This window comes from Heteronotia binoei, chromosome 21, assembly GCF_032191835.1.
Source record: "Heteronotia binoei isolate CCM8104 ecotype False Entrance Well chromosome 21, APGP_CSIRO_Hbin_v1, whole genome shotgun sequence".
Classification (NCBI taxonomy): domain Eukaryota; kingdom Metazoa; phylum Chordata; class Lepidosauria; order Squamata; family Gekkonidae; genus Heteronotia; species Heteronotia binoei.
The window spans coordinates 25,567,799-25,593,700 of record NC_083243.1 but is presented as its reverse complement, the minus strand read 5'-3'; the positions used below and the strand labels follow the sequence as shown (position 1 = coordinate 25,593,700).

Sequence of the window (25,902 nt, the reverse complement as noted above, 5' to 3'; positions counted from 1 at the left end):
GTGGCCAAGTTTGCGGATGACACTAAATTGTTCAGGGTGGTGAGAACCAGAGAGGATTGTGAGGAACCCCAAAGGGATCTGTTGAGGCTGGGTGAGTGGACGTCAACATGGCAGATGAGGTTCAATGTGGCCAAGTGCAAAGTAATGCACATTGGGGCTATGAATCCCAGCTACAAATACAAGTTGATGGGATGTGAACTGGCAGAGACTGACCAAGGGAGAGATCTTGGGGTCGTGGTAGAGCGGGCTGAAACTGAATCCGGCGAAGACAGAGGTCCTTTGCTTAGGTCGGGGCGCTCTGGGAGGGGAAATACCTCTCCCGGTCTTTGACGGGGCGCCACTGAAAGCGGCGCGCCGGGTCGGAAGCCTGGGAGTTCTACTGGAGCCTTCATTATCAATGGAGGCCCAGATAGCAGCCGCTGCTAAGTCAGCCTTTTTTCATCTGAGGCGGCAAGGCAGTTGGCCCCCTTCCTAGAGCGTCGGGACCTGGCAACAGTGATTCACGCAACGGTCACCTCGAGACTGGATTACTGTAATGCCCTCTACATGGGGCTGCCTTTGTGCCAAACCCGGAAACTGCAGCTAGTGCAGAACGCGGCTGTCAGACTGTTGCTGGGGCTCCCAAAGCGGGAGCACGTACAGCCGGGGCTGCGTGAACTGCACTGGCTTCCAGTTATATACCGGATTCGTTACAAAGTGCTGGTTATTACCTTTAAAGCCCTATATGGCCAAGGACCTGCCTACCTTAGGGACCGTCTCTCCCCGTATGAACCCCAGAGAGCACTGAGGTCAGCAGGGAAGAACCTGCTGACTATCCCCGGGCCAAAGGAGGTAAGACTCCAGAGTACCCGTACTCGGGCTTTCTCTGTTATGGCCCCACAGCTGTGGAATCAGCTCCCAGAAGAAATGCGGGCCCTGCGGGACTTTGAACAGTTCCGCAGGGCCTGCAAAACCATCTTGTTCCAAACAGCCTTCACCAGCTGAAACTACTAAACTACCAAGTAAACTTGCCAGCGAATATAGCACTAAATGCACTAATGTTTTTTAGAATTTTAATGGATTTTAATTAATTGTAGTTAAATGATCTTCTTCGTGGTCTCTGTGCATTCACACATATGGGTAATCCGCAGGATTGGCCCTGACCTCGGAGAGTTCAAAGCAATCTTGACCGTAGATCTGGCGCGCCTCCCACTCGTCCCGGGGAGGAGGCATCCACTGCGCATGCCTGGACGAGGGGGAGGTGCTTAGCCACTCAGTTTCTTCCTTACCGCCAACCGGATCGCACCTCTCTCGTTGATCTCCAACTTCTTCACTGCAATCTTCACAATCCACCTTTTCTTCACTTCATCTTCAACACTTCTCCTGGTATCGTATAAAAAACCCCCAAAAAACCTCTCTTTACTATTTTCCCGGACTTTTCCCTCCCCCCCCCCCGGGCGGATGGAAGGAAGGGACAAAATAACATTTAAACGCTGCACCCGCTGCTCCTCCAAAATCCCTTCGTCCGACGGTCACTCTCTTTGCCTGTTTTGCCTCGGAGAGACCCACCGTACAGACTCCTGCGTGCACTGCAGCCAATTCGGCAAACAGGCCCGCAAGAATCGCGCCGCGAGGCTCAGGAGCCACCTTATGGAAACCTCCCTCCGGCCGACCATGCCGCATGGCGGACAACAACAGCTCGCGCCATCTTCCCCACTTCTCGCGGGAGAGACGCAGCCGGCAGCTTCCGTGGCTCAGGGTCCCTGCAAGCCTAAGTCCGGCAAGCACACCAAGAAGTCGGACGACACCAAAAAGCGCCACTGCTCCGATTCCGCCCACGCGGACCCGACGGGCAATGCCAGCTCAAAGAAGCCTAAGACCAGACATCGACCCTCAGACCAAACCGGGCAACACACGAGTTCGAACCCGACCACGGGCTCGACCACAACCAAACCGAAGACACTGAACCCGACCGCAGGCGGCTCCGGCTCGATCCCGAAAACACCGACATCGAAGACGACAGCAACACCATCTATTACACCAATAGAAATCGTGCGCATCTCGTCCAAGTCTCCGTCGATCCCGAACTCTCCACCTGACCAGATACTGGAGACCCACTCTCCTATATCCGTTACGAGCCACCGTCCTCTCGACCCCCGTCAATTCATAGACCTCTCGCAACCGCTGGATGCCCATTCTCTGACCAGGGAACCCTCGACCTCGAGGGTTCTCCCAACCAGACCAAGGTCCCGCAGTTGCTGCCGGTCCCACAGCCGCCGCAGGGAGAGATACTATTACTACTCCCCGTCGAGGTCCAGGTCTCCGTCTCCATGGGACCGAAGAAGGCACCGACGATCGCCTTCCTTCGACGCCTACTACTTGGACCCGAGAGACCGCCACTACCGCAGCTATCATGAATCTCCTCGGTACCGATATCGCATCGACAGACCCGACCGAATTCGATACCGTGACGTGTCTCCGCGCAGACACCACCCCGATCTCGAGAGACCTCTTCGGCACCGTGACGACTCCACTCGCCTCAGCGCCGAACCGAAACCCCCTTCGCCACCCGGGCCCGTACACGCTGCACCCGACAAACAGCCAGCACCCCTCCAACCCCAGCCTGAACCGCACCAAGGAACCGATGACGACTCCGAAGCGGAACTCTCCGACTCCGACCACTCTTCGGGTTCGGACCTACAATCTCCGGAGTCCGATATAGCCAAGCCAGCAGACCTATCACCGTCAGAGAGCCCAAGGTCCTACCTCGACCTCGTCTCGAATATGGCAAACTCACTGAACCTTAAACTAAATACCGACGCACCCAGAGTTTCGGACGTCGTATTCGACCTAGTGCATGCAGATCTTCCACCGAGCTCATCCCTCCCCATGCTCCCCGTCCTCCTTGAAACGCTCAAAGAAGCATGGGACAAACCGGCATCGGTACCGCCAACATCCAAGAGGGTTGAAGCCCTTTACAAAATACACGCACCTGATTCGAAGTTTCTATTCACCCACCCGGCTCCGAACTCGATCATCGTCCATTCCTCCTCGAAGTCGAAGCAAACCAGACACCCAGTGCCTCCGGAGCGGGAGGGCAAAAAGCTCGACACTATTGGGAGGAAGATATACTCCCTCACAACGGCCACGACTAAGATACACAATTACATGGCGTGCTTCTCAGCATACGCCTATAACTTGACGACCTTTCTCAACACATTGATCCCCTCTTTACCTGAGGCATCCCAGAAATCGGCGACCAATGCCCTGCAGGAGCTGGCCAGAGTGAGCAAACAACAAATCAATACAGCTCGTCACGCTGCACAGTGCTCCTCCAGAACCTTGGCCTCAGCCATAGCCCTACGCAGACACGCGTGGCTTAGATCCTCATCCCTCCAACCTGACATCAAGTACAAGGTTGAGGATCTGCCCTTCGATGGCCTTGGTTTATTTAACACAACTACGGATGACATACTCACATCAGTAGACGATGGCAGAAAAAGGGCAAAACGACTGGGGGTCTCCCAACATCAACCCCAATTCAGTAGACAGAGGAATTGGAGGTCCAGCCACTACAAGGGAACCAGGTCTCCAAGACAGCAGGAACCATGGAGACGTAAACCACCACAGTCCAAACCGTCCTTTCAACACAGATCACGCCCTCAGACAACCAAGAAACCCGCAGCTACCTCCAAGCCGTCTCTTTGACCACCCTGCCCCGAGCCGTCCAGTCTCCCCCCCTCAGCCAAACCCTTACACACACACTCGACTGCAACCGTTCTACCATGCCTGGAGAGCCATAACATCGGACTCCTGGGTCCTTGCCGTCATACAAAGGGGCTACCTAATAGAGTTTACATCCACTCCGAGACACCACAGATTCCTCACCACACCTCCGTCCACACCCCTGCAGGCGGAAATCGCGTCCTTGCTGGACAAGGGCGCGATAGAACCAGTTCCACCTCAATACCATCGCACCGGGTTTCATTCCCGCTACTTCCTGGTGCCGAAAAAGGACGGAGGACTCCGTCCCATCCTCGACCTCCGCAAATTCAACCTTCACATTACCTACAAGAAATTCCGTATGATCACACTCCAGGCAATTCTTCCGCTCATCCCAGAACAATCATGGATGGCGTCCATAGACCTTCAGGATGCCTATTTCCACATTACAATCAATCATCATCACAGAAGGTTTCTCAGGTTCGCCATCGGGGAACAACACTTCCAGTTCTGTTCCCTCCCATTCGGCCTCTCCACAGCCCCAAGAGTCTTCACCAAGTGTATGGCAGTGGTAGCCGCCTCACTACGTCAGCAACAGATATCAATTTACCCATACATAGACGACTGGCTGATCGTCGCCCATTCAAAGGAACAACTGCAACTGGACGTCTCCACTACCCTCTCTCTCCTGGCCACCCTAGGCCTCCAAGTCAACCTATCAAAGTCCAAACTAGCTCCTACCCAGAGAATTCAGTTCATAGGAGCAGACATCTCCACAGTCTCTCAAACAGCTTCCCTACCTCAGGACAGAGTACTCAGCATACGGTCTCTGGCCAACACCATCATCGCCCAACGCTCCCAAACAGCTCTCACATTTCAGAGAATGCTAGGCCTAATGGCAGCAACCACAGCAGTCCTATGTTTCGCGAAGCTGCACATGCGACCCCTGCAAATGTGGTTCGTCAGGACCTTCCATCCTCACACACAGCACCAGTCCACAATACTCACCCTTCCGCTACACATCGTGACATCCCTCAAATGGTGGACAATGAAACATCACCTCCACAGGGGCATGCCGTTCAAACAGGCACCCCCCTCGGTGATCGTCACCACAGATGCCTCCAAGTGGGGATGGGGAGCCCACTTGGGAGCCCTCACGGTGCAGGGCCAATGGTCAGACTACGAACGCTCCCTCCACATAAACTGCCTAGAGCTCCTCGCAGTGCACAAGGCTCTACGGTCCTTCCTTCCATCGCTGAGGAACCAGCATGTCCAGGTCACCTCCGACAACATCGCCACGGTCTTCTACATCAACAGGCAGGGAGGCACCGCCTCCATCAGACTCTGCAAGAGGGCCCTGGCGTTGTGGCATTGGAGCATAAGCCAGGGCAACTTCCTCACGGCCGTTCACCTACCAGGAGCCGAAAACACCCAGGCAGATGCCTTGAGCCGCCACTCGACCAACAACCACAAGTGGTCCATCAACAGCCGGTACATCCGACAGATCTTCAGCATCTTCGGAACCCCGAAGATAGATGTATTTGCTTCACCATCAAATGCCCAATGCATCCACTTCTACATGAGAGGCCCACCATCCCAACTCTCCAGAGGGGACGCTTTCCTCCAAACTTGGAACGGGGCACTACACTACCTCTTTCCCCCCGTTCCACTTATCACCAGAGTTCTACAGAAGATTCAGGTAGACCGCACGAACTGCATCCTAATAACCCCATGGTGGCCGCGCCAACCCTGGTTTACAACCTTGCTGCTTCTGTCCAACAATACATTCCTCCAACTTCCTCAAGCACAGGACCTCCTCTCCCAACAGGACGGCAGGGTTCTTCATCACAATCCGGCATCATTCAAATTGACAGCCTGGAAGATCAGTTTCTAGAGTTTCCCCCTGATGTCCGTCAGGTCCTAGTGAACTCCAGAAAGCCATCCACTAGAAAATCCTGTCTACTTAAGTGGAAGCGCTTCACTCACTATGCCTCACAACACAATTTCGACCCCAGCTGCGCCACCATATCCCAGGTGCTAGCTTCCACCCTAACACTCTCTAGGGCAGGACTCTCACACTCTTCGCTAAAGGTACACCTGGCAGCCATCTCTGCCTTTCACCCCCGCATCGGGGGCACGACAGTTTTCTCTCACCATGCTACCAAAGCCTTCCTCAAGGGCATCATTCGCCTACACCCACCAATCAAACAAATTGTACCTACTTGGAGTCTTTCTCTCGTCCTAAGCCAGCTCATGAAACCACCCTTTGAGCCCATGGCTTCTATTCCACTACACCTGCTATCATGGAAGACAGCGCTACTCACGGCTCTCACCACAGGTAAGAGGGCCAGCGACATCTGTGCACTCAGGGCGGACCCACCATATACGATCTTTCATAACAACAGGGTGATCCTCCGACCCGACCTTCCTACCCAAGGTCGTCTCTCCCTTTCATCTGGGAAGACAATCCACCATACCAGCCTTCTTCCAGCACCCCGCGGATGCAGGACAAAGGGCGCTCCACAACTTGGACGCACGCAGGGCCCTAGCCTTCTACATAGACAGAACCCGCCAATTCCGTAAGGACCCAAGACTCTTTGTCACCTACGCCGCCCACAATAAGGACAGCAAAATATCTACTCAGAGACTTTCCAAGTGGCTTGTTGCCGCCATTGAACTCTGCTACCAACTGGCGAAGCAGCCAGTCCCTCAACACATACGAGCTCACTCGACCAGAGCCGTTGCTGCCTCATCGGCTTTCATGAGGGGTATCCCTATAGAGGACATCTGCGCCGCCGCCGTCTGGTCCTCTACGTCTACCTTCGCCTCGCACTACGCTCTTGACGTCCGTGCCCGGCGTGATGCCTCCTTCGGACAAGCTGTGCTGCGCTCCATCTTTGACTAACTACTGTGAGTACTGCGCTCATTACCTTTCTGTTCTAACCATACATATTCTTGCAGATCCAGCACCCGCCTCCGAAGGAATAGCTCGCTAATCACCCATATGTGTGAATGCACAGAGACCACGAAGAAGATGGACAGGTTTCTTACCTGTAACTGGTGATCTTCGAGTGGTCATCTGTGCAATCACACAGACCCACCCAGCCTTCCCCGCTGCTGGACGCTCATCTAGCACATTTGTCTCCACCTGTCCGGCGGCGGGAAGAAACTGAGTGGCTAAGCACCTCCCCCTCGTCCAGGCATGCGCAGTGGATGCCTCCTCCCCGGGACGAGTGGGAGGCGCGCCAGATCTACGATCAAGATTGCTTTGAACTCTCCGAGGTCAGGGCCAATCCTGCGGATTACCCATATGTGTGATTGCACAGATGACCACTCGAAGATCACCAGTTACAGGTAAGAAACCTGTCCTTATTTATTGTATAATGTATTATTGAGGTTTTTTTGCTGTTAGCCGCCCTGAGCCGCTTGGTCGGGGAGGGCGGGATACAAATAAAATGTGACTGACTGACTGACTAGATAACTCACTGAAAATGTCAAGACAGTGTGCGTTTGCATTAAAAAAGGCCAATGCCATGCTGGGAATTATTAGGAAGGGAATTGAAAACAAATCAGCCAGTATCATAATGCCCCTGTATAAATCGATGGTGCGGTCTCATTTGGAGTACTGTGTGCAATTCTGGTCGCCGCACCTCAAAAAGGATATTATAGCATTGGAGAAAGTCCAGAAAAGGGCAACTAGAATGATTAAAGGGCTGGAACACTTTCCCTATGTAGAAAGGTTGAAACGCTTGGGACTCTTTAGCTTGGAGAAACGTCGCCTGTGGGGTGACATGATAGAGGTTTACAAGATAATGCATGGGATGGAGAAAGTAGAGAAAGAGGTACTTTTCTCCCTTTCTCACAATACAAGAACTCGTGGGCATTCGATGAAATTGCTGAGCAGGCAGGTTAAAACGGATAAAAGGAAGTACTTCTTCACCCAAAGAGTGATTAACATGTGGAATTCACTGCCATAGGTGGTGGTGGCGGCCACAAGCATAGCCACCTTCAAGAGGGGTTTAGATAAAAAATATGGAGCAGAGAGAGGTCCATCAGTGGCCAGAGTGTTGGACTGGATGGGCCATTGGCCTGATCTAACATGGCTTCTCTTATGTTATGTTCATTTCAGTTTTAAACCAAGGCTTTCTGGGTGGTTTTTGGATGTTTCAGAATGTTGGAGAGAAATGATCCTGTGTTCTCATATAAGTAAATTAGAAGCTGGAGGAAAATAATTATGCCATGTTGCTAGAGGCAGACCTGTTGTTTGAATTTTTTCTCTCTTTTTGGCTGTCTGTGGATTTGTCTGTGTTACTTTACTAGCTCTATGTAGACCTGATAGAGAGAAAGGGATCTCTTGCCTTGAAAGCCCTACACAGGGTTGCCATAAGTTGCCTGTGACTTGATGTTACTTTCCTCCATAAATGTAGAAGTTGCATGGTGGGGAAAAGGCTAGGCTATCATTAAGTCTCAGGAGGAAAGAAATGCTGCTTGTGGTATTGCATTGCTGTGTTAAATTGCCTGCAAGCAGAAAAGTAGCTCAACCTTGCTTCTCTCTGCTGTATCAGGTTTTCTGCTTGCAGAAACTTGCTGTGATGGAGCGTGTCTGGTTTCTAAGATGATTCTAAGTTTCTAAGAGCAGATCTGAAATGTATAGTTCCTGGGGAATATGAAAAACTGGCAGAATTGCTGATGAGGAATCAGTTTCCCAAGGAGGGTCTGGATAAGCCAGGGTGGCCAAACTTGATTAAGAGCCAGATAGAATAAACGTCAGATGTTTGAGAGCCGCGAGACATGAACATCAGATGTTTATCTGCAGGAAGGAGGGAAGGAAGGAAAATAGATGGGGGGAGGGAAGAGGGGTGGGCAAGGCGTACAACTTGTTCATGATCCTTTGGGAATGTCAAGCATCGATATTTCCCAATAATCAGTCTTTTGTTATTGAATCAAAGTTGCTTTATTGTAGAAACTCCATAGCTTTACCAAGGACAAAATCCTTGGAAGTAATGACGTATACAGACTTACATAGTTACTTTATAAGATAGCGTCAAAGGATAACATACAGATGCAATTTGAGTCATGGGTTCAAAGGTTACTACAAAGTACTGTATCTCTTTTATTACTAAGGAATGTAGGTTAATAAAAACATCTCCCTTTCTCGCACTTTCTCTGTGAGTAGATAAGACCTGTCTGTGTGAATCTGGGGGTGAGGCACATCGCACTGTTACCAGCAAGGCTAACCTAAACATCCTTGGGCCAGATGGATTTATTATTGCCCTTAGATTGTAAATGAGGGGGGAGCAGGAGAGCCTGGTATTTTGCTCTTTGTCTTGTGGACTATAATGGCACTCAGAAATATGCATGCTTGACAGGGAAAAGCATAAATTCCTTTGTCAAAGCCCCTTATTTTGAATGTGGTGCAAAGACACCATAAAATGGTGGTCTTAATATTGAGAGATGTAGTGTATGGTATATAGATGTTGTGTATGGCATATGGAATTCAAGATTTTGTATAATTTTATAGAGTTCAAGATTTTGTTCAAGATTTTGCAGGTCAGTAGCTTAAAAGTTGTGTCTCAAATGCAATGGGGGAAGCCATGGAGTCATTGGGCTACAGGCATATGTACTTTGTCGTGAGTTTAGATCCATGATGAAAGAATTTTATAATCCCAGAATGGGATTTAGAATACAGAGACTGATCTAAGAGAGTATCAGGTGTTCTCGAAGTGGTTGTGGTATGTGTAGGTCTTTGTGGTATGTGTAGCTCATCGATGAGCTTGTACTCTTTTATATATGTGTCTTTAGACACACATCTAACTTGTTCTATTGATACTTATGCTCAACAATAGGCTGCTGCTAAAAATGGCATTCCACGTGTTGAAGATTTCCCATTGTACTTGAGCTGTGATGTCATGGAGTTTCCTTTTCTTGGCCACAGGTTAGCCAATGTAGTACTAACTCTGTGGCTTATGTGAGACCTACATTAGCATTTTACCATCAACCAAAAGAGTGACGTGACTGCTTTGTGTGCCACCTGATCAAGTACACACATAAAATAATAAGCTATAACTCTTATTAAATATATTAGGGCTTTTTTTGTAGCAGGAACTCCTTAGCATATTATGCTACACCCCCTGATGTAGCCAATATTCTAAGAGCTTACAGGGCCTATGGTAAGCTCTTGGAGGATTGGCTACATCAGGGTGGGGTGGAGCCTAATATGCAACGGAGTTCCTGCTATTAAAAAGCCCTGACTATAACATTTTAAAGGTAAAGGCAGTCCCCTGTGCAAGCACTGAGTCGTTACCTACCTATGGGGTGATGTCACATTATGACATTTTCTTAGCAGACTTTTTACGGGGTGGTTTGCCACTGCCTTCCCCAGTCATCTACATTTTAAGCTACCAGTAAACTTGTGAGCATGGAGGGTTGTCCTTTCCACCAGTGTTGAGCCTTAGCCAGTCTCATGTGTGTCTGGAGCAGGGCTTTTGTTGTAGCAGGAACTCCTTTGCATATTAGGTCACACACCCCTGATGTAGCCAATCCTCCAAGAGCTTACAGTAGGCCCTGTAAGAAGAGCCCTGTAAGCTTTTGGAGGATTGGCTACAGCAGTGGGGAATGTGGCCTAATATGCAAAGGAATTCCTGCTACAAAAAAAGCCCTGGTCTGGAGTGAGAGGAGAGGCTGCCCTATCCGCCTTCCTACTGTCTCCTCAGCATAAAGCAGTGCTGTGTCAAAGCCACATGGAGCTCCTGAATCACTGAATGAGCATCACTGATAGAAGCAATGACCTAGTTAAGAGCGCATATACATATTACAGAATGAGGAAACGAGAGGACTTGGCATGGGGCTTCTGCTTTCCGCAGCAGTGCTGTGTGGGGCGCAGCATGCGTCATAACATGACATGGGGTTGTTAGAGCTGAGACAAAAGAGAGACATTGCTCCTTGGCCAAGGAGGGTGTGATGGGGTTTGTGCAAGCATTCGTACAGATGAGAGCCTGCCTTCTGGGTTACACAATTGGCTTTTAAGTGAAGCTGCCTTCTCATCACTAACAAGCACGTTTAAGAAGGAATGGCAAATCGGGTATTAAAGTGGAAAAATAAAGGCCTGGGAAATAAGCTGGGCTTGTGAAAAGAGGGCACACTGTCACAAGCGCTTGTGTTTGGAGAGTGATTTCCCATGGTTTTGGTACATCTTATTTTTTCCACTTAAACACTCATCGTTCGCTTGTCATTCTTAACACCCTGTCACTTTATGTTTCTCAGACAGTTATAAGTGAAGATCAGTATCTTGCGTGTTGTAGAAGGGCTAATCTGGTATGTTTGGTTTATTTAAGTATGTGGTGTTTATTTAAGGTTCTGAAAGTTATTAGTCTGAAATAGGTGTTCACTCGATCAGTTTTTAAAAGATCTGCAGTCTTAGCAGATCTCTGACATACATAGGTTTGTAAGATGGAGTTCTTCCGCCAGGCTTTTAATTAAAGCCGGGCCTTGAATTTAGCAGGAGCTCACAGGAGTGCAGCTCCTGAACCTTTCTGAGGGTTCCCCCTCCTTCTCCCCACCTACCTTGGCCATAGGTGCAACTGCATAACAATCCCTGGATTAGGAGAGCAGGCAGCCAGCCAGTCACTAGGAGCTTTGCCACACCCCAGCAGCCCTCATTAACCCCTGAGAAGCCCACGCTACCCTTTCTCCATTTCTTATGTTTTTTTGGGTGGTGGGTGGCTTTCTGCCCTTTTGACTGGGGAAAGGACGGCTATGGAGAGCCCCAGGTGAGCGAGGGCTGCCTGGGCTGCCTGGGTCTCTAGCTAGCGCAAGCAGGCCTCACTTGCCTGGGGCTCTCCTTTCTTGCATCGGGTTGCTTTTGGCTGGTGAGGGGGCGGCATTTGCTAATGAGGTATGCTAATGAGCTCTGTCACCTATTTTTCTACAAAACGACCCTGGATTAAAGCCATGAACATAGAATATGATCAACGCTCCTACTGTTTGTTGTTGTACAGTCGCAAAGTCGAGTCTGACTCTTTGCGACCCCATGGACAAAGTCACGCCAGGCCCTCTTATCTTCTACCATCCTCTGAAATCTGCTCAAACCTCTGACTGTAACCCTGTTGTAAATCAGCCCAGACCTATTCTCATCTACTCACACTATTCATAGTACTATGCTTTAAATCTGGAAACTGGATGACAGTGAGCAGATGTGGAGATACTGCCATCTGTTTGTTCTACAACTTGTATGTTACACATTGTTTTTAATAGAGGTTTTTATGATTTTACTGTAATATTATATTGTATTATGTCTGTAACCTGCCCTGAGCCTACCTTGTTAGTCTCCTGTGAATGTATTGTAAAGATTGGATTCCAGTGATAAATAAGTCTCCAAACTGAAGAAAGACGGATGAAATGTCTTGATATCTAGAACAGATGACTTTGGAAGGGCTTCTTTTAGTTCCATGAACTAAATACTGGACTATTGTCACTCCTTTGTGATTGGAAAGACTGCTTTTGAACTGTCTTCTGTTAATGTTTTTTTTTTTTGCTACATGCTGTTTTCTATTTGAAGTTCTGTGTGCAAGCTTTGTCAGAACACCACTGACCTTTACATTACACTGTCTTGTTTAAAATTTATGGTGTCTCTTGGTGGTTTTTTCATTTACATACCTTGGCAGGATCGGTGGGATAGAAATCCCATCAAATCAAATAAATAAGTCCACTCCTGAAGAGAAAGACGTTATGTAAATATTTAAATAAACAAACATGAAGTAGTTGGAAAAAAACTCCTTTAAGAATTCCTAAGCAGAATTGGTCATGGTCAGTATTCCTAAACAGAATCAGTCATGGCCAGTACCAATGTTCCCTCTAAGCTGCAGTGTCTTGTGAGCAAAAATTCTACTTTGTGAGCTACTGGCCTTAATGTTGCGAGCTATTGCATAAATCAGTGTGCTCTGGGGCCATCCTTCCTGAGCTAAGACAAAAATGTGTGAACTGGAGGCTAAAAATCTGTGAGCTAGCTCACGTTAACTCAGGTTAAAGGGAACACTGGCCGGTACTTCGATGGGAGTCCCACCAAGGAAGTCCAGAGTTGCTACACAGAGGCAGGCAATGGCAAATTACCTCCAGAAGTCTTTTGCTTTGAAAACCCTACACTGTAGCCTGTCCCAGCTCTCATGCTTCCTTAAGGACTATCACATCTTCACGATGATGGTATGAAAGTGGCACTGTAGGTCACACCTCGGTCTCCTCTGAGATGTGTCAGAATAGTATTGCCATAGCAGTTCTGCTTTTGCAGGTGGAAAAGCAGACCCAGGGGGTGGGAACATTATGATTAACCTGTGAAGGCAAGTGGACAGGGGTGAACAGGAATTGGCATGCGTCACGTCGCTGGGATTGTTGCCAGACTTCAAGCTTGCTATTAATAAATATTGATGTAAAGAAATGTTTAATCTCCTAAAGTTTTGTACTCGGTAAGTAATTCTGGTGTGCTTGAGACCTGGAGCATTCTGTTGCTTAAGAGATGGGCTGTCTGTTTTCAGTTTTGGTTCTGTTTTTCGTGGCAGAGGGAAAGGCTTGGTGCCGTGGGTCAGGAGAAAGCTTTTTGGTTCATTTTTTGGGAGGTTCTTAAGGATGTGTACTTTTTTTGAGAGAGAGTAAGATTTTGTTTCTTCCCTCCCCTTTAGCATACAGCCTGAGCTGAGTACTGGCACAGAATATGTGGAGAGATACAGACAGCTGGAGGCCAATGAACTTGGTGCATCAGACAACAATTGTCCTCCATGTGAACCAGGTAAATTTTATCAGTGCAGTCTTGCATACATTCTAAGAATGGATCATGAAATATCATAGATGATCACAGTGAAAGTATAAGTGGTGCTGGAAAGTGCTGGCACGTTGCAGCTGACTTATAGTGACCCCATAGATTTTTCAAAGCAAGAGAAGTTCAGAGGTGGTTTGCTATTGCCGGCATCTGTGTAGCAATCCTGGGTTTCCTTTGTGTTCTCCCATCCAGATACTAACCAGGGCTGATGCTACTTCGTTTCTGAGATCTGACAAGATCCAGCTAGACTGGGTCATCCAGGTCAGGGTGAAAGTATGGGTAGGGAAATACATATTCAGAGGGGTAGCTGTGTTGATCTGAAGCAATGGGACAAAGTTTGAGTCCAGTGGCACCTTTTGCCTTTATTCTGTAAGTAAACTGTAAACATTGGTATAGACTAAAAACAGAGCTCTTTCGCCAGGCTTTCAGCTGAGGCAGTGGACGTCACTTGATACTGGCCTCCCTCGCTTCATTCCATCCCAATGCTATATAAGATCTGCTGGACCTGGACAATAGGCCATGTCTGTGAGGCAGAACCTGCCGTTTTAGTCTCTATTGTCACTCGGCAGTTTTAGATTTTATATATTTTAAATTGGTCTTTTATTGTTTTTTAGTGTTGGTTGTTTTTATGATGTAACCCGCCCTGAGCCTGTCCTATGGGAAGGGCGGGCCAAAAAAAAAAATCACACATACACACATGAAAGACCTGTCCTGCTTCACTCTGCCCATCCCACCAGTTTAGTTAAATTTCATCTTTGGACCCAGAACAGGAATACTGTGGGTGGGAGGGAAGGGAAGGAACGTTCCTTCCCCTCCAGTTCTAGTCAGTTGGAACTTCCAAAGGTAACCTTAGAAGCAGGGGCCAGCAGAGGGCTTGGGCAGTCCAGTCCCTCTCTGCCCATTTAAGTGGTTTGGGCAGAGAGGAGAATATGCCTTTCTAGGAAACATAGAATTTCAGGGATGGTTTGGGACACCAATTAGAAATCCTCACGCCTTACATACACTTCTGCAAAAGCTAGATACTTGTAAGCAATGCTGGATAGTAGACAGCACTTCCATCCGTTTCCTTTTTCTGTTCTTATTTCCATGACTTGCTAATGGTCCGATCAGTCAATGTCCTACTAATGAACCCAAAACAATCAGAAGATGGTTCTTCAGTGGCTCAAAGCAGCTGTCAGCCAGGACCTCCCTATCAGTTATGGTGGGACCAGTGCTAATGTTCTCCTGTTGTCTGGCAAGAGAGAGTACAGTTTGAAGAGATGCAAGGAAGAAAGAAGTCTCAATTTTGTATTTGGCTGAGAGTGGGGGCTGGAGAATGGGGCATTCCTGTTCTGGGTCCAAAGATGAAATTTAACTAAAATGGGGCATGCAGAACTTTTTCACTGGGAAAAAAAGGCATCCTTGACTGTGGGGTGATTCCCCACAGTGGAACGAGAGATGGTGCCCAGTACAGCTTCCTGTGACAGCTAATAAGAGGCATTTTCCTTTGTCAAGGCAGGAAAAAACTGCTGAAGGACCAGAAAGCAGGGAGGGATAGACTTGGAGATCTGATGCGCAGTACTCCTAAGCCAACTTTTATCTCAGCTTTCTGAGGTAAAATCTTTACCTCAGAGTGTCTGTTCCCTCATAATTTTCTGGTTGGGTTTATGCATTGGTTACAGGTTTACTTTTCCAATCTTCTTAAAAAGTTGTTCCTTTATGTGTGGTTTTCCTTTAAACCAACACATTGATAAAAAACAACCCCATTACTATATATCAATACAATCTAAATAAATTTCTTTCAGTAAATTAATGACAGGTGTATGATCTGCAGAACATTTGTGTTGTAAACTATACAAGATGAAAATGTGCTTCATGTCTTTCTCAGTGATCCTTTTACAAAATGTCATAACTATGTCTGTTCTTTTATATAAAAATAACTACAGTAGCATATATTTTTAAAATTATTTTAACACTATGATTTATGGTTCTTGAGGTGGATTTTAATATTTTCTTGTGTTTTGTATAGACCTCCTTTGTCACTGGGAGTTATGGTGGAGTAAGCAGAGTGAATCAGTACAGTTAACAGGATGAGACATTCAGTAAACAGTGAAGTAGTATTTTGGCTGTAAAACCAGCCAGAAATTTAAAAAACAGAACTAAGAGGAGGAGGAGGAGGAGATTGGATTTTGATTTCACTCAGAGTCTCAGAGCAGTTTACAATTTCCTTCCCTTCCTCTCTCCACAACAGACACCCTGTGAGGTAGGTAGGGCTGGGAGAGCTCTGAGAGAACAGCTCTTGGGAGAATAGCTTTGCAAGAACTTGTGACTGACCCAGGGTCACTTAGGTACATGTGGAGGAGTAGGAAATCAAACTTGGTTCTCCCAGAATAGAGTCCATGCACTTAACCACTACACTAAATTGGCTTTCAGAGGCAAAGAGTGTTAACATGATGCAAAAGTACATAGTAGGATCCAGTGTACAGCAAACAGCCCACAGTACTATAGTCCCTAATAATCTATCCAAGTAACTTCATTAATCCTTTTGTACAGTGCTACCCTAATGCCTACATAGAAAAGCCCTCTTGATTAATTTAGTTTTGCATAGTTTGCGGAAAGCCAGGAGAGTGAGAGCCAGTTTGGTGTGGTGGTTAAGTGCACGGACTCTTATCTGGGAGAACCGGGTTTGATTCCCCCACTCCTCCACTTGCAGCTGATGGAATGGCCTTGGGTAAGCCATGGCTCTCACAGAGCTGTCCTCAGAAGGGCAGTTTCTGTCAGAGCTCTCTCAGCCCCACCTACATCACAGGATGTCTGTTGTGGGGAGGCGAAGGGAAAGGAGATAGTAAGTTGCTCTGAGACTCCTTTAGGTAGGGAAGGGCAGGGTATAAATCCACACTTCTCTTCCAGTAAGCCATTCTGCAAGGTAGGGGCCACAGCGGAGAAGGCACGTGTAATAGGCAGTTGTTGATTTTGCCCATTTGTGGATTGGTGCCTACAGAAGGCCGTGCTTGGGTGAGTGAAGCTGTCTTGATGGGGCATTGGAGGAGAGGCGAACTCACAAGATGAGGTTCCAAGGCCATGGTGGGCTTTGTGTTTGATAGCCAACACTTTAAATTGAGCATGATAAATGATGAGCAGCCAGTGAAATGAACAGACCATGTAATGTCCTTGCAAAAAGGCAGTAGAAAAAGGGTTATCTTGTAAAAAGGCAGTAGAAAAAGGGTTACCTTGCCAAGAATTTCAAATGTCTAAATTATTAGCACTGGTCTTGTTCAGTGCAAAGAAGATTTTTCTTTTTTTCAGATTCCAAGGTGCTTCAGACAAACTTCCCAGCACCTGGCATTAAGGCTCCTGGGAATTTTTTTCAACTCTGCCAGAAACTTATTTCCTCCCCAGCATCTTGAAATCTCCTCTAGCGTTGGTCAGATCATGCAGAGCTGTTGATGTCTCCGTACTGACATCTCTGCACTTGCCAGAGGGTAGCTAGACAGCCAGCAATGCCATGTGGTGACAGAGCACCGTCGTGTGCATGAGCTTTCCCAAGGAATATATTCAGAAACCTGGCAAGAAATTCTTGTAAAACTGAATATTGCTCTCTTAAGGGTACAGTCCAGCCAAAGAGAAGCACCTTTAAATATCTATTCCACTTTGCCCGCTCTCAAGCACAAAGAATACAGAGCATCACTGCCCCAGACAGCTCCAATAATATACTGTGGCTAATAGCCGCTGATGGACCTCTGCTCCATATTTTTATCCAGTCCCCTCTTGAAGCTGTCTGTGCTTGTAGCCGCCGCCACCTCCTGTGGCAGTGAATTCCACATGTTAATCATCCTTTGGGTGAAGAAGTACTTCCTTTTATCTGTTCTAACCCAACTGCTCAGCAATTTCATTGAATGCCCACGAGTTCTTATATTGTGAGAAAGGGAGAAAAGTACATACTTCTTTCTCTACTTCTTGTGGGGGGTTGTGTGTGACTATTTTGTTTGTTTGTGTGTGTGCGTGCCTTGAAGCTATGATTGACTTCTGGTGACCTCTGGTGGCACTTGGATTTTCAGAGAGCTCTATTGCCTGCCTCTGTGTCCTGGCCCTGGTATTCCTTGGAGACTTCCTGTCCAAGTACTTGGGTTGGCTCTACTTAGCTTCCAAGATCTGATGAGATTGAGCTTGCCTGGACTATCCAGGTCAGGGCATCTCAGGAGTTCTTAACAATCTTGTTTCCCTTTTTCATATTAGACAGCCAGTCCAGTATTCATTGTTAGAATGTTGGGCTGCACCTGTGGCGGGGGGAGAGACTTAAGTTCAACTCTCCACTCATCGTGAAAGCTCTCTTGGTGGCATTGGACCAGTCGTTCATTCTTATTTGAATGTGCCTCACAAGGTTGTTGTGAAGACAGTATACTGGATGAGAGAATGAGGCGCACAGCCCTGAACTCCCTGAAGAAAAGTGTATGATAAAAGAGAGAAGGAAGGAATGTTTAAGCTCCTCTGTATCTCCTTTGGGAAGAAATGGAGTAGAAATGAAGTAAATAGAAATCCGCTAAATCAGGGGTGGCCAAACTGTGGCTCGGGAGCCACATGTGGCTCTTTCACACATATTGTGTGGCTCTTGAAGCCCCCACCACCCCAGTGACTGTGGCCCTTATGTTAAGTGAGTTTGGCTGCCCGAGGACTAAATGATTCAGTTACAGCAGTGGTGTGTGTGTGTTTCTGTATGCAATTTATACCCTTTTTACCTTCAGGGTGGTTAATTTGTGTAAAGATCTAATTCAGAATTAAACTAATATACCCAAATTAAAAAAGCTTTAGAGCAAGAGAATGCCTGTTGCCCTTCTTGCAGTGACTTGTGCCATTTCCCCCAGCTCATAAAACTGGGACTTAAATCATCTGAAACAGTCAAAATATCTCCCTAGACTTTCTGTCTTAGCTTCAAAAAGAAAAGAAAAAAAGACATTCCAAAGTGTTTGCATTAATATTTACAAATTCCCTTCATTCCGAGTATAATACTTGGTTGTTCAGGTTCCACTTGGATGACTAAGTATCTTGCTTTGCTTGCCCATGTAACATAGGTACTGTATCTTAGAAGGTCCCTTGAAAAGCCACAGTTTGGCCACCCCTGATTTAGCGGATTTCTATTTACTTCATTTCTACTCCACTTCTTCCCAAAGGAGATACTGAGGAGCTTAAACATTCCTTCCTTTTCTCTTTTATCCTACAACATACTTCTAAGTCTTAGAAGGGATGGATCCTAGACCAGCTCAGATTCAATCAGAGCTGGGCCTGCCACTAGGCAAACTAGGTGATTGCCTTGGGCACCGGCCTTTTGGGGGCGCCAAATTTGGCACTACAATTCATCTGTTTTTGAGAATTGGTTATCAGTGAGGTGTGTGTGCCAGAAGTTAGCCTTGCCTAGGGTGCCAGACAGTCTAGGGATGCAATTCAGGCTTGTCACTGATGATGCATAAGACTGGAGTGGATTTTTGCCCCTCAACGACAGAAGAACATAAGAGAAGCCTTGTTGTATCAGGCCAATGGCCCGTCCAGTCCAACACTCTGTGTCATACTGTGGCCAAAACCCAGGTGCCATCAGGAGGCCCACCAGTGGGGCCAGAGCTGTGAGGCAGTTTCCTTGATGACCTCTTTGTAATGCCTTTGCTGGCAGAGGCTTCCAAGCCAGATAACATGCTGGTCCATAGGTCCAGCTACAACACCACATTCCCTGTATGTTAAGTGGTATGCACGCCATTTTTTCAAAATAGTGTGTTTAGCCCCTACACTAGATGGGATGAAAGCATTTAGGGGAGGGGCCATGGCTCAGTGGTAGAGTTTCTGCTTGGCGTACAGAAGGTCCCAGTTCAATCCCGAGCAGCTCCAGTTAAAAGGACCAGGTAGTAGATGATGTGAAATACCTTTGCCTGAGAGCAGCAGCCAGTCTGAGTAGACAATACTGATCTTGATTAAGGATGGGCATGAACTGGGAAAGCGACGGTTCGTGAGAAACTATGAACCATGGTTTGTGAACCTCCACATGCTTTTCGGTTTTCCAAACTGAGTATCCAAAAGATGCTCCTGGGCACCAGGATGAATGAATATCCTGTAAATTTAGGGGGAGGTATTTGTGAGTTTCCTGCATTGTGCAGGGGGTTGGACTAGATGACCCTGGAGGGTCCCTTCCAACTCTATGATTCTGTGACCCTCTCCAATATTCAGGAGTCCACTTCCTGACCCTCCCTTTGCTGCTACCATGAGCAAGCCCCCCCCGTTCCCCTTTTTTCCCCTGCAAAAGCACCTTATAGGGGTGCTAGAGACCCCGTTCTTTCACTGCTTGCATCTCCTGGCCTTCCCCTACCACTTCCAATGATCTGCCAGCCAGCATGACTTCTGCAACCACTTTATCCCCTTTTTCTTGTTGACAGCTTCCTTCCTCTGCATCAAACTCCCCCCCCCTCCGGAAGTCATGGCACTCTTGTAAGTGAACTCAGAAGGCATTCTTCTGAGCTTACTAGAGAGTCGTGCTGCTGCAACCTACCATTGTCTTGAGTGCCAGCATGTCTGGCCCATGAACCCAAACCAAACAAACCAATAACATAGCCTGTAGCAATGATGGGCATATGCAGGTGGGCAGCCGCCCTATCCCACGTGGCCATGCCCCCAGCTTAACTGTCTACACCTCACAACTTCGCCTTCCCAGTAATCCTTTCGTTGTGCTTGCATGGTGACACCCTACCCTACTTCTGACCTGTTGCTAGGCTATTACATACATTCCTTGTACTCTGGAAGAAAGTGCTATTGCATTCAGTGAGATTTCCTCCCAACTGAGTATGCACTGCAATTTCAGCCCAGTCCGCCATAGAGAGTTCAACATTGCTTCTGTAAGTTCTTTCCTTTCCATGTCTGAAGTATGTGTAAATCCGGGGTAAAATTTGGAACTACATTTCCCAGAAATCTTAGAGTTGCTGGTTGCTTGGCAACCGGCATGAACAGGCTATGGAGCTGAAGGGGGACAGTGAGGCAAAAGGTACAAAGTTTTGAACATATATTTCTTCCTCATTTCTGCCTGTCCGTTTATTGGGAGGAGCTGCCTCCCTTCACTGCTGAAATTTTCTTTCTCTACAACTTGGATGGCTCATTTACAGTTAAAGGATATCTCTATCCCTCCTGAACATACGAACATATGAAGCTGCCTTATACTGAATCAGACCCTTGGTCCATCAAAGTCAGTATTGTCTACTCAGACTGGCAGCAGCTCTCAAGGGTCTCAAGCTGAGATTTTTCACACCAATTTGCCTGGACCCTTTTTGGAGATGCCAGGGATTGAACCTGGGACCTTCTGCTTACCAAGCAGATGCTCTACCACTGAGCTACCGTCCCTCCCCTACAATTTCTTTGCTCATTTGTTGTTTTGTGGAGCAGCTTCCTGTGCAATATGAATAAATCTTCCTTCTTTTTTTCTCACCCCCCACCCCCTTTCCATGATCTCTGTCCTCTTCAGCTCAACACAAAGCTTCCCTCACAGCAGTGACCCAAAGAACCTCTGAAGCTGCCTTCTACTGAATCAGACCCCCCTGCGTCCATCCAAGTCAGTCTGGTCTACTCAGACCGGCAGCAGCTCTTCACGGTCTCCAGCGGAGGCTTTTCACTCCTATTTGCCTGGACCCTTTTGAGTTGGAGATGCTGGGGATTGAACCTGGGACCTTCTGCTTACCAAGCAGATGCTCTGCCACTGAGCTACCGTCCCTCCCCAAGGAAAGGAAAGGTCCCCTGTGCAAGCACCAGTCGTTTCCGACTCTGGGGTGACGTTGCTTTCACAACGTTTTCACGGCAGACTTTTTTTACGGGGTGATTTGCCATTGCCTTCCCCAGTCATCTACACTTTCTCCCCAGCAAGCTGGGGACTCATTTTACCGACCTCGGAAGGATGGAAGGCTGAGTCAACCTTGGGCCGGCTACCTGAATCCAGCTTCCGCCGGAATCGAACTCAGGTTGTGAGCAGAGAGTTCAGACTACAGTACTGCAGTACTGCTGCTTTACCACTCTGCGCCACGGGACAGCTTGATCTTCTGGTCAAAGATATTGGTGTAAAATAGAAATTTTAAATGGGTTGGAGTACTACATAAGTCACTGGACTATTTCATTTTAGCTGGGTGATTTTCTGATGTAATTTCTTCTAATTTGAATGGTATTTTGATTTAATCTAATTTAATTTTTAGATTTATATCCCACTCTATCCCGCAAGCGGGCTTAGGGCAGCTTACAACAAACAGAGTTAAAATAATATCATAAAACAGAATAATATTACAAAACAGAAGCAGCACAGTAAACTTTCAGACATAGGCGGTAAACAGCATGCGGCTGATGGCTAACAGCATAACACCATAATGGTGAAATGCTGGGGGAAGTGATGACTTTCAAAGGATGCCTGCTGGATTAATTAAAAGCCTGGCAGATTTTTCAGATTTGGGACAAACGCCGCCTCTTTTTAGCCCCTCCTATGTCTCCACTATCTCATTTTATGGATGTTTCTTGGTTTCAACCGGGTTTTTTTTACAAGTCTTTTCCAATTTGGAAAAAATATAATCTTTATAGGTTTGTGGATATTTTGTCCAATGGAAAAGTGCTCGACAAAAAATCTTTAGAAGAGAAAACTGGTGGGACAAAAATCCCATGGTTTGAATACTTGCAAATTAACAACTTGGTGACATCACTCTCAAAGAAATACAATTTCAATCGATCTCTTACTTTCTTTGAATCCTTGCTACAATCTCCTTTTTTAAAGCGGAAGGGACTGATTTCATTTATCTATAAGGGTTTGCTAGACATTGATGCTGTTGATTTGTTATCCTATCAAGAAATTTGGCAAAGGAATAGTTCAATTAATTTTCAGGAGGATGTTTGGCAACAAATCTGGTCATCTCCTTCGTTTGTTTCAAAATCATTGAATATACAATTACAAACTCAAAAAATTTTGTTCCGGTGGTATTTAACACCTCAGAGATTAAGCCATATGGCGATAAATCAATCCTCCAAATGTTGGAAAAATTGTGGAGAGGTGGGCACATTTATACACTGCTGGTGGTCTTGCCCGAGGGTGCAGTCGTTTTGGGCAGTAATTGTGGTAAAAATCAAGGATATCACGGGCTATAGTTTACCCTTAAGATTGGAACTCATTTTGCTTGACTGTTGGAAAGGTATTTCTATTACTTCTCTCAATAAATCCCTGATATCCCTTTTACTAGCTGCTGCTAAAATGGTGTTAGCCCAATTTTGGAAATCTCCCAATATTCCTCCAGTTAAAGCCTGGTATGCTAAAATCTGGGAGGTCTATGCTATGGACAAGATAGCAGATAGTTTATGCAATATAAATAATTCAGAAGGTAATGATTCTCTGATGTACAAGTGGCTTCCATTTCTTAAATTTTCTTTTAGTCCTGTAGATCAGATGCGTACATGTATTCCTGGTAGATATTATGACATTATTAATTTGATGTAATTAACATATGGACAGAGTACTTATTTTTTAATTCAGCTGCCAAGTATGTATGTATGTGTGAATGTATGTATGTGTTGTTTTGTTTGTATTTTGTGTATATATATATATTCTGTTTTCTACTGGTATGCTATGCTTATACACAAAGAATGATTGCAGATACAGTCATTGATTGCTTTATTTGTATGTTTACTAAATTCAATAAAAAAGTTTTTGGACATAAAAAAAAAAAAAAAAGCCTGGCAGAAGAGCTCAGTCTTACTGGCCCTGCAGAACCTTGATAAGTCCCGCAGGGCCAGGATCTGCAGAGGGAGCTCATTTCATTTCACCAGGTAGGGGTCTGGACTGAAAAGGCCCTGGCCCTCGTTGAAGCCAGCCTGGTGTCCTTAGGACCAGGGACTATGAGGAGTTGTTGAGCAGCAGACCTCAGAGCCTGGAGGGGTTCATACGGGAAGAAGTGGTCCTGAGGATGTTATGTTTTGTACTTTCTTCTTATTAAAGAGTGGGGGGGGAGCAACTAAGAGGAATCTCAAATAACGTCTACAATGGCTGCAGGAACTCCAGACTACAAGGAGGAGCTCAGGGTTCCTATGGTTCTTTGCCCTGTCCCCCCCACTTAAAAAAAATCTTTCTACCAACATAGTGAGCTGGGTTCAGCTCTGTTAGAAGAACAGACTGGCGATGTCTCTTGCTTAGTCCTCCAAGACTACAAACACCATAGAACAAGCTAAATAGCTAGGACAATATCAGTTTCCTTCCTGTCTGCTTTGCTTTCACTCATCCTCCTTAACCAGTAGAATGTTACTCAGGGAACTCCCTTCCTCTTTGTTCTCCTCCTCTTCTTCCTTCTCCTCCGGAACTGAACTAAGCAGATGACCTACTATCCAGGGCCGGGGCGTGGGAGTAGGCCTAGTAGGCGACTGCTTAGGGCACCACCTGGCCTAGGGGCACTGCGAGGCAACCCCTCTCCCCACGCCCTGCATCTTGAGTTTGCCGAGACTTCCCAAGGCTCGGGAGGTCTCAGCAAAGTTGGGAGGGGTATGGTAGTGAGTGCACTGAGAGCCTGGCTCTAAACATGCCTGCTGCCCTTCCGGACTTTGCCTCGGCAAAATTGGGGTGTGTGTGTGACAGTGATGTCATTGTGACGTCATTGGCGGCATGCTTTGCGCGTGTGAAAATACCGACAGGAGGACAGAAGAGTGGGGTTCCACCTAGGGGCGCAGAACATCTTATAGATCGTTTATGAAGACCTATGAGATGGCGACGAAGTCAGCAAAGAAGGAGTTCTATGCTGCCTCCATCACTTCTGCAAAATGGCTCCCAGCTCAATTATTTAGATTAATTTGGTCTTTAGCATCTTTGCCTAAGGGCATGCCAAATGCTAGGGAATTGGATATAGGCTGTGTGACTTTCATGGATTATTTTGCAGATAAAGTCTTGTCACTCCACCGCGACCTTCCAGCCACGATTGATACAATAATGGAACTGGAAGCCCCTTGCCCGTCTTCAGGTCCAGTTTTGGACCATTTCAGCCTGCTCTCCCAGGATGAAGTTGACAAGACACTGGCTGCTGTGAAACCTATCACTTGTCCCCTTGATCCTTGTCCGTCATGGCTGATTAAAGCCTGGAGCTGACGCATACGAACCCCCCTGAGGGAGATCATCAACTTGTCCCTCTCAACAGGGGCATTCCCAGGGGCCTTGAAGGAGGCAGTGGTCCGTCCTCTCCAGAAGAAACCGTCTCTGGACCCTACGGTCCTAGCAAACTACCGCTCACTTTCAAACTTGCCATCCCTGGGCAAGGTAGTGGAAAAGGCGGTGGCAACGCAGCTTCAGGCTTTCTTGGAGGATGCTGTTGTCCTGGATCCCTTCCAGTCCGGCTTCCGCCCTGCCCATGGGACGGAGACAGTGTTGGTCGCCTTGGTGGATGATCTCCGGAGGCATCTGGATCGAGGCGGTTCAGCGCTGCTGATTCTTCTTGATCTGTCAGCAGCGTTTGATATGGTTGACCATGAAGTGACTGCCTCGCTGATGCAGGGATACAGGGGCTGGCTCTACAATGGATGGTCTTCTTTCTCCAAGGTCAGGGACAGAGGGTGGCGCTTGGGGGTGAACTATCCCGGCGGCACTCATTACAATGTGGTGTGCTGCAGGGAGCAACTCTATCCCCAACGTTATTCAACATCTATATGCGCCCCCTTGCCCAGATCGTCCGGAGGTATGGGCTGGGGTGTCATCAATATGCAGATGATACCCAGCTCTATCTGCTAATGGATCACCACCCGGATTCAGCCCCACAGGAATTGGGTACGGCATTGCAAGCCGTGGCTGGTTGGTTGCAACAGAGCCGGCTGAAACTGAATCCATCAAAGATGGAGGTGCTGTGTCTAGGTTATAGGGGGCTGCGATCAGGAATCAGGCTCCCATCCTTAGATGGGGCTCCATTGATGCCCACATCGAGGGTGAAGAGCTTGGGGGTATTTCTGGATGCCTCTCTAACTATGGAGGCCCAAGTTACCACCACTACCAGATCGGCCTTTTTCCATCTGAGGCAGGTCAGGCAATTGGTCTCGTATCTCGACCCCCACAACTTGGCCACAGTAACCCATGCAATGGTTACTTCCAGGCTAGATTATTGTAACTCTCTCTATGTGGGGCTGCCCTTGACCCTCCTCCGGAAACTCCAGCTGGTGCAGAACGCTGCTGCACGGATGCTGACTTGGTTGCCTATATGGGCATGGATCCATCCTGTGCTGCGTGAACTGCACTGGCTACCCATTGAGTACCGGAACAAGGTGTTGGTACTTACCTTTAAAGTCCTATACGGCCAGGGGCCAGCATACCTTTAGAACTGCCTCTCCCTGTATGAGCCCCATAGGTCCTTACAGTCAGCAAACCAACAACTTCTGGTAATACCCGTCTCCAG

At 47.3% G+C, this 25,902-nt stretch overlaps 1 protein-coding gene across 2 annotated transcripts in view; it reads left to right on the top strand.

Annotated features, from left to right (window-relative positions):
- The window catches only part of TDRD9 (tudor domain containing 9), a 182,700-nt gene that overhangs the window by 43,830 nt on the left and 112,968 nt on the right, over positions 1–25,902 (top strand). For both annotated transcript variants that reach the window (XM_060262919.1, XM_060262918.1), the window contains exon 2: positions 13,374–13,480. In XM_060262919.1, the coding sequence (XP_060118902.1) occupies positions 13,374–13,480 (107 nt within the window). The remainder of the gene's footprint in view (positions 1–13,373; positions 13,481–25,902) is intronic.